The sequence below is a fragment of the Oryctolagus cuniculus genome, chromosome 1 (genome assembly GCF_051225735.1).
Source record: "Oryctolagus cuniculus isolate XC-2025 breed Fujian yellow rabbit chromosome 1, ASM5122573v1, whole genome shotgun sequence".
Taxonomy (NCBI): Eukaryota; Metazoa; Chordata; class Mammalia; order Lagomorpha; family Leporidae; genus Oryctolagus; species Oryctolagus cuniculus.
The window spans coordinates 170,633,466-170,649,432 of record NC_142867.1 but is presented as its reverse complement, the minus strand read 5'-3'; the positions used below and the strand labels follow the sequence as shown (position 1 = coordinate 170,649,432).

General features: G+C 40.2%; 1 protein-coding gene across 1 annotated transcript; it reads left to right on the top strand.

Annotated features, from left to right (window-relative positions):
* The first annotated feature begins 10,515 nt into the window (after positions 1-10,515).
* On the top strand, positions 10,516-11,920 carry DMAC1 (distal membrane arm assembly component 1). Its single transcript, XM_002707995.6, has 2 exons — positions 10,516-10,828; positions 11,646-11,920. Exons 1-2 carry the CDS (start codon positions 10,555-10,557, stop codon positions 11,708-11,710), a joined length of 339 nt encoding a protein of 112 aa, XP_002708041.1. The 5' UTR covers positions 10,516-10,554; the 3' UTR covers positions 11,711-11,920.
* The last annotated feature ends 4,047 nt before the right edge of the window (positions 11,921-15,967 follow it).

Sequence of the window (15,967 nt, the reverse complement as noted above, 5' to 3'; positions counted from 1 at the left end):
TACTAATGTGCACCCAGAACACAGAAAGTACTTTATCAAACATTGTCCCAAGAAGATATTTGAGTCCAGATATTTATTAAGTACCAATTAGGCACAAAGTATCATTCTCATCAATGTGAGAATGCTTCAAAAATGAGTAAAATCCAATGATTCACACATAGATATTACATTTAGGAAATAATAAACACATCCATGAAAATCTGAAGTTACCTGAATTACTTAAAATACCTAGACATTTCAAAAAGTTTGTGGAATATGGAATTAAAATGTAAATTTTCTGGTGCAAAAAATTTAAATCTATGCATAAGATTTTCATAACATGCATTTTCATGAATTTTTAAAAGATACCTTGTATGCATGAATTTCAAATTTTTGCACCAAAATAAATACATCTTTTAATTATATTTTCCACAAACTTTTTGAAGTATTCTCTTAGAAGACTATAAGAAATCCCAAAAACACCCAACATTGACAAGGGTTTAATAATAGGGGCTCATTTGATGATGGTAAATTGACTGTTCTTGTTGAGCCATCTACTGGGTTAGTCCTCAGGAGTACTATTGGCATTTCAGGCAAAGCAATCTTCATGGGTATGGACTGTGGTGAGCATTACCAGAAATTTAGTAATTGCAGGTTCCTGAATAGTGTCATGGTGACAATCAAAAATGCTTCCTTATACTTCCAAATGCCTTTAAGGGTAGCAATTTCAGTTGTGAACCATTATCTACCAAAATAGGCTAGGTAATGCCACAGTGATAAACAACCTTAAATCTCAAGGACTTGGTTCAACCGAGTTTATTTCTTTGTCACCCTAAACCTTCAGAACTGGTAAAGAGCAGCAAGTACTCACTCTAACTACAAGGACCAAGGCTGATGAGGCTCCATCACAGTGTGTACCTCTGCAATCACCTCAGCAGTGCAGATCACACTGAAGTGTGTTGGAGAGAAGAGTCCAAGGACCAAGAGCACTACAGCTGATAAAGAATAAAGAGTTAGAAGATCCAAGTTCTTCAAGGTTAAGGGTACTCTTTAAGATGCAAAACCTCATTCTCTAAATTCCAGAGATTCAGTGCTAGTTCATGAAGAAAATAAAGCAAGGTTAAATAAGGCAACCCACCAAGAAGCCACACATACAGAAGTACATGGAACCTGTGACAGCAAAGGAGAAAACAATACTTGGAACTATAAAATCCCATAGCTGGATATTCCATTTGCTGAGAGAAAAGAAGGTTAGATGACTTTACACTCCACTCTCTGAACCATGGGGATAATCCCAGCTGCTTGCAAACTGAATTCTGCCTTTGTCCCCACCTAAATCTCCTCCTTTATAGTTGGAAAGACTCACCCTTTCAAAGGAAAACAAAGCAAGATATTCAGACACTATAAGAGAAAAGGGGAATGGAATAAACAAGAAAATAAATGGTATATTCATAATAACAGAAAATATTACCATGGAACACATAAATATTAAGACCTAAAATTTCTCCCTAAATTTTAAAAACATTAGGAAATTATCAAGTCTATAAAGTAAGAATTGAAAACACGAATGAGAGAACTTTGGAATTAGATGATCAGACAGCAAGGGGAGAAAAAATATGAGTTGCCAGAGCTGAATAATAGTAGTAGGAGGAAAAATGAAACCATCATACTAAGGACAAAAATGGAGGAACATGAAGGAGATGTTCTACAAACATATTAAGGAGCAGAGATAAAGGTTTTTAAATGGACGAAAAAATTAATGAGGAAATGAAAAATACAGTAATGTATATAATCAGAAACTCTGGAGAAAACAGAAAAAAAAAATAGAACCCATGTTCCAAGAGAACATTTTGTTGATACAATACAAGAGCATCTTAGACTTTGTTGATGGGTTTGAAAGAATTGTCGTTAATTCCACAGGCATTGTTCTGGGTAGTGATCCAAGAATGGTGGGCTGCAGCATGGCCACATGGAGGAGATGCTAGGAGAGTGTAGTCTGTGTCTCCTCTCTTGTGCACTGAAATCCTAGAGCATACTCTAGGCTATCTAAAAGCCATATCACCGTGTCCTGCTGTACCATTGCAACATGGGTCTGCTCTTAAAACCACAGAGAAACAACTGCAGAGATTTAGAAGGGAGGTTGGCTTTTCTGGGACTTATTTTTTACTACAACAGAATAAGCCAGATGACCATGCATTAGAAGCAAATGTCCAAAAGAGAATTAAACACCAATGAGCTGACAATCACAACAATCTATCACAGGAGGCCTATGGAGTTCCTTGAGGCTAAATATAAGAGTAAGAAAAGAAGCAATCAAAGGCTTAAAAGGCCAATCTTTGAAAAATACACAATAAAAGTAGGGCCATAGGTAGATGCTAATTTTAAAAAACAAACCAAAAATCAGACCATGGAACTAATGGCATTTAGAATCTTCAATAAACTCATCAGTCTGCCAGAAGTTTGCAAGGAAATAACAGGAAAGCCAAGGGCATTCCAATACCCAGTTTCCTCTCCTCACTTTTCCATCTCCAAAATTTCTTCTCTTACAGAAATTCTTGGAGGAATATTCTTCTTGAAAATATTTTGAAAGGATTTATAATTAAATAAATTGAAAGGGCAAAGAAGAGGAAAGGGAGGGGAATAATACAGTTCATACTCATTACCAACAACATAAGGAAAACCACCAGGCCAAGGATACTCCCAGAAATGCATAATCTGTCAGAATTTCATGAGAAAAGGCAGATTCATGAAACAATCATCATGAAATATAGAGCTATTTTGACTTGTTGACTACACTAAGGAGCCCAGATTTGGTCAACACTAAAATCTTAGAGATTCAACTTTTCCTATAATAAAACAAATAGTTGCTGGTATACCCCTTTAAAAAACCAATTATATTTATTTTCTTAGGGTTATGTCTATAGAAATATTTTATGTAATAATTGATCTATAATGTCATAAAAATAACTCAACATCAAATTTAAAATGAAAGCCTAGGAATCTTTATATCTACTTTGTACACAAATTTTATTATTTTGTGAGTTGTATAAATTGTATACTTTTTAAATAAAATTATATGTACCACATTTTGTAGTAATTTAACATAAAGATAGTATTAAGACTAATACTAACAGAAGTAGGCCTAGAGTTAAGATACTGATCAAGATGCCCACATCCCATATCAGACTATCTGGGTTCAATACCTGATTCTGGCTTCTGATTGCAGAATCCTGAAATTTCAGATCCTGGAGACAGAGTGAGAACTCCATTGATCAGGTTCCAGCCACTCATGTGGGAATCCTGGATTGAGTTTATGCCTGCCAGTTTCACCTGGCCCAACACTGGTGTTTTAGACATTTGGGTAGTAAACTAGTGTATGGGAGTACTATGTGTTGCTCTAACACATTCTATCTCTGCCTCTCAAGTAAAACTAAAACAAATAAAGATATTTAACAGGTCTTTTAGTTTCTAGTTTATAAAGAAAGAAATAATTCCACTAGTTCCACTTTTCTTCCTTAATTACTCATCTACATAATTAAGCAAGGTGTTTTATAAATTTAATTTTGTTTGTTGTATAGTGCATTATTCAAAAATAATGAATTACCTTTTTGCCTTTAATAATGAGTGAGGTAAGTAATGATGTTTGGTAGAAAGCAATAATATAATTATATGTTTAAAAAGATACAACTCAGGGGACCAGCGCTGTGGTGCAGTGGGTTAACGCCCTGGCCTGAAGTGCGGGCATCCCATATGGGCGCCGGTTCAAGACCTGGCTGTTCCACTTCCAATCCAGCTCTCTGCTATGGCCTGGGAAAGCAGTAGAAGATGGCCCAAGTGCTTGGGCCCCTGTATACACGTAGGAGACCCGGAGGAAGCTCCTGGCTCCCAGCTTCAGATCAGTGCAGCTCTGGCTGTTGCAGCCAAATGGAGAGTAAACCAACAGATGGAAAACCTCTCTCTCTCTCTTTCTGCCTCTCCTCTCTCTAACTCTTTCAAATAAATAAATCTTTAAAAAAAGATATAACTCAGATAAACATTCCTAAAATAAGAAATTATTTATATAAGAAAGCTATGATTATGCCTGAGAAAACTGAAATAGAATAGCCAAAAAAAAAGAAAAAATGCATCTTGAGAGCAATTAAGATGTTGCTTGAAATACCTCTATCCATATCTATCCATATTGGAGTACCTAGGTTCCAGTCCCAGTTTCACTTCCAATTCTAGCTTTTTGCTAATGCACTTTCCGGGAAATATCAAGTGATGGTCCAAGCACTTGGATCTCTGACACCCACACATAAAACCCAGATTAAGTTCTGGGCTCCTTCCTCAGCCTGCCCCAGTTTTGTCTATTGCAGGCATATAGGGGGTGAACCATTGAATGGAAGACATCTCTCTGTCTCTCTTTCTTTCTACATTTACAATAAAATAATTAATTTTGAAAAATATGTTATGGGATTTCAACAATTTTTTTATTTGGCAGGTAGAGTTATAGACAGTGAGAGAGAGAGAGAGACAGAGAGAAAGGTCCTCCTTCTGTTGGTTCATTCCCCAAATGGCCGCTAGGCTGGCGCTGCGCCAATCCGAAGCTAGGAGTCAGGTGTTTCTTCCTTGTCTCCCATGTGGGTGCAGGGGCCTAAGCACTTGGGCCATCCTCCACTGCCCTCCCAGGCCACAGCAGAGAGCTGGACTGGAAGAGGAACAACCGGGACTAGAACCTGGTGCCCATATGGGATGCCAGCGCCGCAGGTGGAGAATTAACCAAGTGAGCCATTGCGCCAGCCCAACAATTTTTCAAGATTTATTTATTTATTTGACAGGCAGAGTTATAGACAGAGACATAGAGAGAGACAGAGAGAAAGGTCTTCCATCCCGTGGTTCACTCCCCAAATTGCTGCAAGAGGAAGAACTGAGCCAATCCAAAGCCAGGAGCTAGAAGCTTTTTCTGGGTCTCCCAGGTGGGTGCAGGGGCCCAAGCACTTGAGCCATCTCCTACTGCTTTCCCAACCCATAGCAGTGAGCTGGATCAGAAGAGGAACAGCCAGGGCTCAAACCAGAACCCATATAGGATGCCAGCACTGCAGGTGGCAGCTTTAACCTGCCTAGCCACAGCACTGGCTCCAACAATTATATGAAGGAAGGAACAAAGGAAGGGACAAAGGAGGCGAAAATCATTGAACATTTGGGGAAAAAATACCTAGTCACTTACAACGAAAAACAAACTGTCCTGACCTCAGAATTTTCCACAGAAATATTTAACTTTAGAAAATAGTGGAGTAACACTAAATCATTGAAGAAAAAAGTGCATTCCTAAGCAATTGCACTTTGTTATCTTAGCCTATGTTCCTTTGAGAGCAGATGGAGTCTGAGACAAAAGTTTAATCAAGTGCAAGTTTAAATTTCCTGTGGCTATTGTAAAAATTGTCCCAAAGTTGATGGCTTAAAACAATAAAAATCTTTTCCCTCATGATTTTAGAGACCAGAGTGCAAAATAAATATTGCTAGGGAGGGCACTGTGTATAGAGGTTATGCTACTGCTTGGACTCATGCATCCTACATCAGAGCACCTGGGTTTGATGCTAGCCTCTGGCTCCTGAATCAAGCCTCCTGTTGAAGCAGACACTAGGGGGCAATAAGGGGTGGCTACCACTAATATGGAAGACCCAGGTTGAATTCCTGATTCCCAGCTTTGGTCTAGTTAAGCCCCAGACTTAGTGAGCATTTGAGGGAATGAACCTGTGGGTGGGAGCTCTCTCTCCTTTCTATCTCATTCTATTTCTCAAATGAATAAAAAATAAATAAAAGTAAATTTTTGTTGAGCTGAATCAAGGTGCCTGCAGGGTCAAGTTTCCTTTGGAGATTCTCAAGGACAATTTGTCCCTTGCTTCTTTCAGCTCCTGCTGGCTGCCAGCATTCCTTGACTTGTGATTGTATCACTTCACTCTGCTTCGATGGTCACACTGCCTTCTCTTCTGTGTGTAATCTGTGTGTGTCTCTTAAATGACACTTGAAATTGCATTTAGAGCCTGACCAGATACTCCAACACAATGAACCCATCTCAAACTCCTCAGTGAAACCACACCTACAAAGACCTTTTAACTATACCACGTACAATTAACAGGTTTCAGATTAAATTAACCAAATTAAATGAAGAAATGAAAGAATTGTTAGGGTTTGCTCTCTCAATTCAATATATAGACTTGAAAATTAGGATGAAATAGAAAATAGTCCAGAAACATGAGAGTATAATGTATCATAAGTATTTCCAGCAAATAATTTAAAGATATCTACAAAATACAAAGAGAACAACATGAAAGAACCTTCCTCCTCCTCTCCCCCATGCCAAAAAATAAATAAAAATTATGAAGTGTGCAGAGTAAACAGTTCCCATGGAAATTCTACCAGAAATTTTTTAGAAGATTTATTTATTTATTTGACAGGCAGATTTGGGGAGGGGGGTATTCCATCAACTGTTTCATGCCCAAAATGGCCACAACAACCAGGGCTAGGCCAGACCCAAGCCAGGAACCAGGAACTCTATCCCAGTCTCCCACATGGGTAACAGAGGCTCAAGGACTTGGGCAGTGCTTCACTGCTTTCCCATGCACATTAACAGGGGGCTGGATCAGAGTGCAGGAGCCCGCCCCCGATCTGGTGTTCATATGGAATGCCGGTGTCACAGGTGGCAACTTGGCAAGCTGGGCAAAAATGCTGGCCCATAACAACACTTTTTAAAGGCAGAAAATTTCAATCATATTTAGACATAACAGAAAGAAAAATCCCTTATTTTGAATAATAATACAAAAGATAAAATATCTGAAAGTATATGTGAAATCACAATGGATTAAAATGCTACAGAGGAAGACAAAAGAAGATACGAAAAGTAAAAAGCACTCCATGTCCTTAAATAAGATGACTCAACATCATAAAGATGTCAGTTCCCCCTAAATTAACTTATAAATACAAGTCTAATAAAGATGTCAGCATCACTTTGTCAGAATAATCAAGCTGAGTCAAAAGTTCATGAGGAAAAACAAACAAGTAAAAATAGCCAAACGTCTAGAAGACAAGATAATAGGTAAGAATCAGTCTTCAAGTCTTACAGAGATTCACCTAATGAAAATGGTGTGAGCAGACAGATCAGGGAACAGCATGTGAAGTCCAGGGATGGACATATATATGGTCACTTGGAAGATGTGGCATTTTAAGTAGATTGGACAAATAGAGATTAGTCAGTAAATGTATTGAAACTCTTGGATAGTTACAGGGTGGAAAGGGGGACTGACAGCATTCCTGAGATCTTGTAACAGAATAAACTCCAAATGTATTAAAGTTTTAACTATTAAAAAATTGGGTCAAATATGAGGAGAAACTACTGAAGGTGAAAGGCTTTTCTAATTATAACATGAAGCCCAGAAGCCACATAGACAAAGATTGGTGAATTCAATTAACTACATGTTTTCAAAAACGTGCGTGGGGAAAAGTAAAGCAAGAAAAGTCAGAAGACAAATATAAAATTGAGAGACCAATGTGTGAACTTATATCACAAAATGTAAACCCCACTAATGTATAGCATTCCTAGAAGTCAGTGAAAAATAAGACAATGTAATGGAAAAATGGGCAAAAGATATTGCCAGTTCCCAGAAAAAAAGGAAAATAACCAATATTAAATCTATTAAATGGGCAAGGATTAAAGTTAATAATTGCTGTTCTAGGAGAACAGAGTGGGACTTGTTACTGAGAGTCTTGAAGCCCTCAAAACCAACTCCGGGCATCGTGAATCAACTTCTCCCAAACTGCTGCTGATGTTGATATTTTGACCTCCTTACATGAATCATGAATGCTCTTGTGGTCATCTAGAATAGTGAATCCTTTTTTTATTTTTTTAAAGATTTATTTATTTATTTATTAGGCAGTGAGTTACAGAGAGAGAGAGAGAGAGAGAGAAAGAGAGAGAGATGTGTCTTGCATCCACTGGTTCACTACCTAGATGGCCGCAATGGCCAGAACTGGGCCAATCCGAAGCCAGGAGTTGCCATTGGATCTCCCACATGGGTACAAGGGTCCAAGGACTTGGGCCATCTTCTACTGCTTTCCCAAGCAATAGCAGAGAGCTGGATCAGAAGCAGAGCAGCCGGGACTCGAACCAGAGCCCATATGGGAATGCTAGCAGTGCAAGGGGTGGTCTAACCCACTATGCCACAGCGCTGGACTCAATAGTGAGTCCTTTAGTAAGGTCTGCAATTTGCCCAGATCCATCAGAGAAATCACTACTGATGACAGCTATTAAGATGTAAAATACATTTCTTAATAGTCACATGAAAGCCAAAATTACTCCTCCTTCCACAGGCTGTGGAATGGATGCTGTGTTAGCCAACAACACTAATCTCATAGTACATTACCAGCTGAGCTCTTGGCTGACCAGGTGCATTGTCAATGAGCAGTAATGGTTCGAGAAGGAATCTTTTTTACTGAGCAGTAGGTCTCAATAGTGGGCTTAAAATAGTCAGTAAATCATGTTGTTAACATGCGTTGTCATTTAGGCTTTGTAATTCCACCTATATAGCACAGGCAGGGTAGGATTAGTAGAATTCCGAAGAGCGCTTGTAAATGAGCACTGACTTCTTTAAAAACACTTGTTGTATTAACACCTAACAAGAAAAGCATGCTAGCCCTTGAAGCTTGGAAGCTAGAAACTGAGTCCTCTCTAGCAACGAAAATCCAAGATGGAATTTTACAGTATAAAGATGAAGCTTGTTGTTTTGCATAGCTCCCATCATCAAAGATCTTAGCTAGGTCTTCCGTATAACTCAGTGCAACTTCTGTATTACCACTTGCTACTTCACTCTGCAACGTTATGCTGTGGAGATTATTTTCTTGAATCACATGAGCCAACTTCTGCTAGCTTTAAACTTACCTTGTGCAGCTTCCTCAGCTATCTCAGCCCTTGTAAAACGAGAGTTAGGGACTTACTCTGAATTAGACTTCGGTTTAAGGGGAGGTTGCAACTGGATTGATTCATCCAGACCATTAAATTTTTCTCCATATATGCAATAAGGCACTTTGTCATCCCTGTGTTCACTGAACTAGTTTTTTATTTTTTAATTTCTTCCTGGGGCTGTCATCATGGCACAGCAGGTAAAGCCAAGGCCTGCAGTGCCAGCATCCCATATGTGTGCTGCTTCATGTCCTGGCTGCTCCACTTCTGACCCAACTCTCTGCTATGGCCTGGAAAAGCCAGCAGAAACTGGCCTGAGTACTTGGTCCCCTACCACCGACCTAGGAAACCTGGAAGAAGCTCCTGGATCCTGGCTTCTGCCTAGCTGCTAGACCTTCTGAGGAGTGAACCAGAAGACAAAAGATCTCTTTTGTGTCTCTCCCTTTCTGTAGCTCTGATTTTTTAATAAATAAATCTTTTTCTTAAAAAAAAATCACCTGTCACAGATCATAACGTCTATAATCAAAAGTTGAGGGCCCAGCGCTGTTGCATAATAGACTGAGCTTCTGCCATGCCAGTGTCCCTTTTGGGAGCATGCCAGTGTCCCTTTTGGGAGCCAGTTCCTGCCCTGGCGACTCCTGTTCCCATCCAGTTCTCTGCTTATGGCCCAGGAAAGCAGTGGAAGATGGCTCAAGTCCTTGGGCTCCTGCACCCATGTGAGAGACCTGGAAGAAACTCTGGCTCCTGGCTTCGGATCAGCCCAGCTCCAGTAGTTGCAGCCATTGGGGGAGTGAACCAGCAGATGGAAGACCTCTCTCTCTCTAACTTTGCCTCTCAAATAAATAAAATTTTGAAAAACAAAGTTGAAATACTTTAACAATTACCACCATGTGATAGAGATGTAAAGTGGGCACATTCTTTTGGATAAAGAGCACTCACATACTTACTTGGCATTGGATTGCCACAAGCAAACAAAGTGAAGTACAGTAAGACAAGGTTTGCCTGTATCGAGAATATGACAAGGCTGAGATCATGCCTTTAAGAAACAAGCTAAAGGGGAATCACATGTATCTAACAAGGTCGTTGAACCCAGTTTAGAACACCTGGACCACATTTGGGCTGTTCCTTCACAATATACAGGTGGCATTTAGGATATTTTAATAAATATCCACAAACATTGATTTCTAATTTGATACTGTTGCTTACCTAGTTTTGTCACACATTGGACTGAGTTGGCAAGGTTAAAGAGCATAATGCATACAATTGCTTAGCAAACTATAAAACTTATAGTTAAGCCGATACAAAACTTCACTCTGGTACACATGCCCCCAGACAGGTGAAGTTGCACGCCCAAGGACTCAGAATTTGTAGACTTGAACGCTGAGGCATTAGAGAGTAGCCTGTACCTAGCAACTTCTTAAAACAACGGAGGCTAAGGGCGGCATTGGCGTCTACCCGCTGTCAACACTGCCGCCTCAGAAATCCCCGAGAGCTGTTTCGCCTCCACCCCTTCCCTTTTCTAGACAAGCCGGAACTACAATTCCCAGCATCCCTCAGGATCCTGCCGGCGCCTTGCTTTCTGGTCGCTTTTACGTCAGTCTGAATTGGAGGCGCCCAAGGCTGAATGCGAGTTCCAGAACATGGGTTCTACTTTATCCGAGCCCCTTGAGCCGCTCAAGATCGCTGCGCCCCCCGAGGCCGCCTCACCCGCCACGCCTGCGCCCCCAGCTGCACCCGGAGAGCCCGATTCTCCAGCACGAGCGCCCTTACTTAATAACTGTTGGAGCTGTCGCTTGCTTTCCGGGTCTGGGCTGATAGGGGCGGGCCTGTACGTGTACTGGGTGGCACGGAGGCCCATGAAGCTGGGGTACGCCCCAGGACCAGGGACTATTACGCAGATGGTCATCGGCATCAGTGAGAGAAGGGGCGCGGCCACTTGGGCAGGGGGTGGAGGGACGAGGAGGGATACAGGCACCAGCCACGTGGGAGAGCGTGCGGGACTAGGCTGGTCTGGTCGCGGGTGGGGACATAACTTGTGGGGAAACCTTTGTTTGTGTGTTTGTTTTTGGAGATTATAGTTCTAGAGAACTCATTGGGAGTATTTTTTTTGTTTTTTTAATCCTTGCAGTGGCTGTTAGAGGTAGGTATGGTAACAGAATTGCCATTTTACTGCTCATCAAATTGAATCAAAATACTACGTTCAGGGTCAGACAGGAAATGACAGCTGGCTTTTTTGCACGTGTTTATCTAGTCCCAAAGCATATTTTTCTCCAGATTCTGGAGAAAGCCTGAGCGAGTAAGTTGACTTTGGTTAAAGAAATTGGGCTCTGACTCCAGAGCTTAGTAGCGTTGGTCCACATTCCTTATAAGGAACAACACCAAGTGATTGTCAAGATCTTTTCCCGTTACATGTTAATGATTCTTTTCACTTTTCCAGCCAGTTTTCTGGAAAAACCGAATTGTAGATTTTCAGATTTCTTACCTTCTTATTCAGGTTGTATAGATCAGTAAGTCCATTCTTGTTTAGGGAGGTGACTGGATGTTTTTGTTTACATTTTCTCTTTTTCCCTTTTCTGAGCTCCATTCTCCTGTAAGAGAGATACAGTGGTCATATATCCTGCAGAGAGTTGTGAGGGTTAGATAAGATCACATTTACTAAATACGTGCTAAATTACAATGCAGCATATAAGTACAGTACTCATGGTTTTTGTTTTGTTTTTTTCCCTCCTAGGCATTGCTTCTTGGGGTATAGTGGTCCTGACAGACCCCAAAGGGAAGGCCTATCGCGTTGCTTGAAAGTACCACCAGGGAATTTATCATCTGCCCCTGCCCGGGTGATACAGAGCAAGCATGGGGTTTATGGACGTCTGTACAGACACATGAACATGGATGGACTTCAGTACTACGGACACTAAAGACTGAAACAACACAACATGAGTTGCCATTCTTTGGCTGTTTGTGGCTTCTCATGTTTCATAGTCACCAATAAATCCCTCAGATAAGAAAGTAGGGTCTGTGTCTTAACTGGGGAAGGATATAACTTAAATTTTATTTAATCATACGTGTTTACAGAATATAATTTTAATATAATTTTTAAAAATTTGAAAATGAAGGAAGAAATAAACCTATAGGAAGATGAGCCGTTTTATTATTTTAAATAATCCCTTTTATTTTTTTCCATGATTGTGTCAACATCTGTTATCAACCTAATCCTGGCTAGGCACATGGAATGTTGTATCTATGTACTGCTTGTACTTTGCAAGGTGTTTGTAAATCTATAGTTTATGAGAGCTTTATAGATAGTCTAATTTGTTGTTTCTTTGGTGGTAATCCTTAAAACACAAGCCCAAGTGATTTGCCCAGTGTCATTCAGCACCTCAGTAACAGAGCTAGGACTTGTGCTCATCTATGTTCTAGTCCCTCAGACTAGCATGGTTCTGAGGAGGCGAGAGTTCCCTCCATGAGATAATGAGGTGATCATAACCATCAGCATACCGTGAAAGACTTCAGTACCAAAATATTTGAGAGCCAAAAAAAATTGTGTTCCACAAATATTGGAAGTGTTTATTATAGAATTGAAATGCATTTGAGATAAGGTCTTAACATTAGTTCATTTTTAAGAGAAGCCCCCGCCTGGTACCAGTTGTTTTTTCCTGAGATACCATGACTTCTCACACAGCCAGTTCTCAAGTTCAGCTGCTCCAATGTGTAAGTTTTGACTGACATGTTAAACAGTCTTCAAGGTTGTTATTTTTGGTAGTATTATTTAAAAGTGCCTAAATAAATTAAGTCTAACCAGTGACTTAGGACTTGTATACATTATTTACAGTGGAAAAAATGTTTACAATATGGATGGCATATTTATTTATGCAACTAAGAAATTGCAAACCTGAATAAGTAACAAGGTGTTATTTTTGTGACCTGTATAATCCAGTTATATGATGTTAATAAATACAGGAGTTATAAGTTGGAAAAGATCATAGGTGACCCAAAGCACCTAAAATATGTATGAAGATAAATTGTTCCCTGATGGAAAAAGCAAGCCATTTTACTGATGGACAGTAGTAGATAAGCTGAAAAGACAAAGAATATAACTTACTGGTCTTGCCTTAATTTACTGGGTAAACAGAACAACTTAAAATTTTGTATCAGTATACCTCAGACGTAATTGTGAGCTTGGCTCTAGACCACTGCAATAAAGCAGGTCAAGTAATTTTTTTTTTTTTTTTTAGTTTCCATTGCATACAAAAGTTCTGATTCACCTATGTGGTCTAGAATAACAAGAGCATTGTCTTACAACACCTGTCTCCATTTACAATGTTGCTAAAACCAGCAAGCCATCTCAGCCTGCTTTCTGCTGATGGAGGGAATCCTCCATTGTTGATGACTTCTGGCTGATCAGGGTGGTAAATAGCTCAAGGTTGAGGTGGTTTGGTACAAGAGGCCTAGTTTTGGCCTCTGGCTTTCTGCGTGCTTTCCTCATTGAGCTTAATCTTTTCTAGGTTCTGATTTAAAGTGAAAAACCTGAACTCTTCCTGAACACTCAGTGGTGGTGTAGTGTTCATCGTTTCAATCTTGTTCCCTCGAATTAGGGATACCCTCCATGAGGGAGGGAGAGTGAAGAAAGGCAAGTCAGGACGTGCACAACATTTATGAATTAAGTTCACTGTCTTACATGGGCACAGTTCTGAATTTCCCCAAATAGTTACAATAATAACATTAAAAGTCACTAATCACATATCACCATAACAGTAATACTAATGATAAAGTTTAACCTATTTGCACATTTAACAAACATGTGAAACAGGATGTGGTAACATGCTGTTTGGAAAATTTCACCAATATCCTTGTTGCCACAAACTGTTTAAAAAAAAAATTGAAAAGGGTGTAGAGTGCAGTAAATGAGGTTTTCCCGTATTATTTAAACATTATTGCTAGCATTTTACCAGTTTGAATTTATTTATAAGGAAATGAAAACTTTTTCCAAACAAACCTGACTCATCAGTCTGTTTCTTTCTAGACTAGAGCAGTGTGAGTGGGTTTGAGATCAGTATTTGTTCTTCATGCCTATATCCAGTTAAATGGGAAGAAGCAAAAAAAAAAAAAAAAGTATGTGCCAAAATTTTATTTATAATCACTGCTTAGCCAGAAATCCCTGTTTGTTTTATGGACAAGTATGATCTTCACAGAGAAGCTCCCCATTTGGGGAGTGAACCAACGAAAGGAAGACCTTTCTCTGTCTCTTTTGCTCACTGTAACTGCCTCTCAAATAAAATCTTTTAAAAAGATTATTATTCAGTAATATTAATAATTATTATCAAGCGTAATTATAATTTATGGGGTTTAGAATTGCTTTACAGCATGGAATTGAGTGTTAATACTGTTGGGTCACCCCCCAATGGCCACCGTGGCAGGTGCGCTGCAGCTGGCGTACTGCACCCATCCGAAGCCAGGAGCCAGGTGCTTCTCCTGGTCTCCCATGAGGGTGCAGGGCCCAAGCACCTGGGCCATCCTCCACTGCACTCTCGGGCCACAGCAGAGAGCTGGCCTGGAAGAGGGGCAACCGGGACAGAATCCGGCGCCCTGACTGGGACTAGAACCCCGGGTTCCGGCGCTGCAGGCAGAGGATTATCCTAGTGAGCCGCGGCGCCGGCCCATAGTTACCTTTAACAAAGAGAGGAGAGAAAAAGTACAGAAACTAAAAACAAAATGTATTTACTTTTCCCTGGGACAGAGACCCAAATCTGAACATACATAAAACATGTTCTCATCAATGTCCAAGTAGCTCAGTCCTTCCTTGTGGATATACATTTTGCGTCTTGATCAAGAACATTACATCCTTTTGTTCCTACTGTGGATTGTGTTTAGTCTGGACTCTTGGTGACAGCTACAAATTGTGTATGAACATAGTAAAGGACTCAAATGTAGGTTGGCCCTCAGGGATCTTGGTAAAGTGACTATGGGGTGATAGAGTTCTTTTTTTCTTAAGCCAATTAGTTGCCGAGAAGTTTGTGGCAGTCCTGGAGTATCCCAGAGCAGATCAGTCTCAAAGTTCCGGAATGTCACTTGACCAAGATCAGCTGCAGAGACAGGTGTTTCTGGTAGTCCTGGAGGTTAAGCATCTCAACCATGATTTGTACTTCCCTTTTACCCCCTTATTAAGTTTTGCTCTTTGCTCCCTTTTATTACTGGTTTCCAGCCTGGCTCTGTCTGAAGTTGGCTCCTGAGTGAAGCCAGTTTATTTGACAACATAAAATATATTGCTTTTAAGTATGTTTAGGACAAGCATATATTCAAGTACCCCCTCAAACCAGGTTTAGCCGCAACTGATTTACTGCCAAGACTACAGTGATTAGACTGGCAATTCTCAAATCTTGAAGAAAGGACTAGTAAGCAATTTGGAGTTGAAAAGCTGCCTATTTTTTCTTTAAGTGACAGATAAAGCCTTGCTTTGACCCAATGATTATATAGGTGTTAGGTGCACAGAGTTGGAGGTGAAAGATGCATAATTACTCATCATTTGGAGATATTTTAAGAGCAGGGGGCAAAAATATGTCACTTCCAAAAAGCACTTTGCTGGCCTTTGAGATATTCAACAACTTGTCATTCAAATGTAAATGACGTCTAGAGAAATAGCCAAAGGGGCAAATGTTAAATGCAACAACGCCACTAAAAATCACTGCTTAGTTCTGTGGCTGAACTCTCATAAGCTTCTGGAATTGGTGTATGGGATCTAAGGGCCCCCAAGTTCCCAGCCCCCTGGTGTACACACCTACCTATTCTCCAAACATCATTATGGGTGCTGCTGTCAGGGGATTTCACAGATGTAACTGAACAGCCACATTCATTGAATTAAAATAAAGAGTCTATCCAGATGCATGAATTGCATGAGCCCATCAAATTTTGTTCTGGAGGTCAGAAACTTGAGAAGGATCCCGTGTTCTAGAAGTTCTTTCCTGGCCTGGAAGAAAGCACACATCCATGTTGTGAGCTGCCTAAAGCAGGCAGAGGGCAAGAAAGTGCAGTCTGAAGTTGCTGAGAGCATTCCCCAAC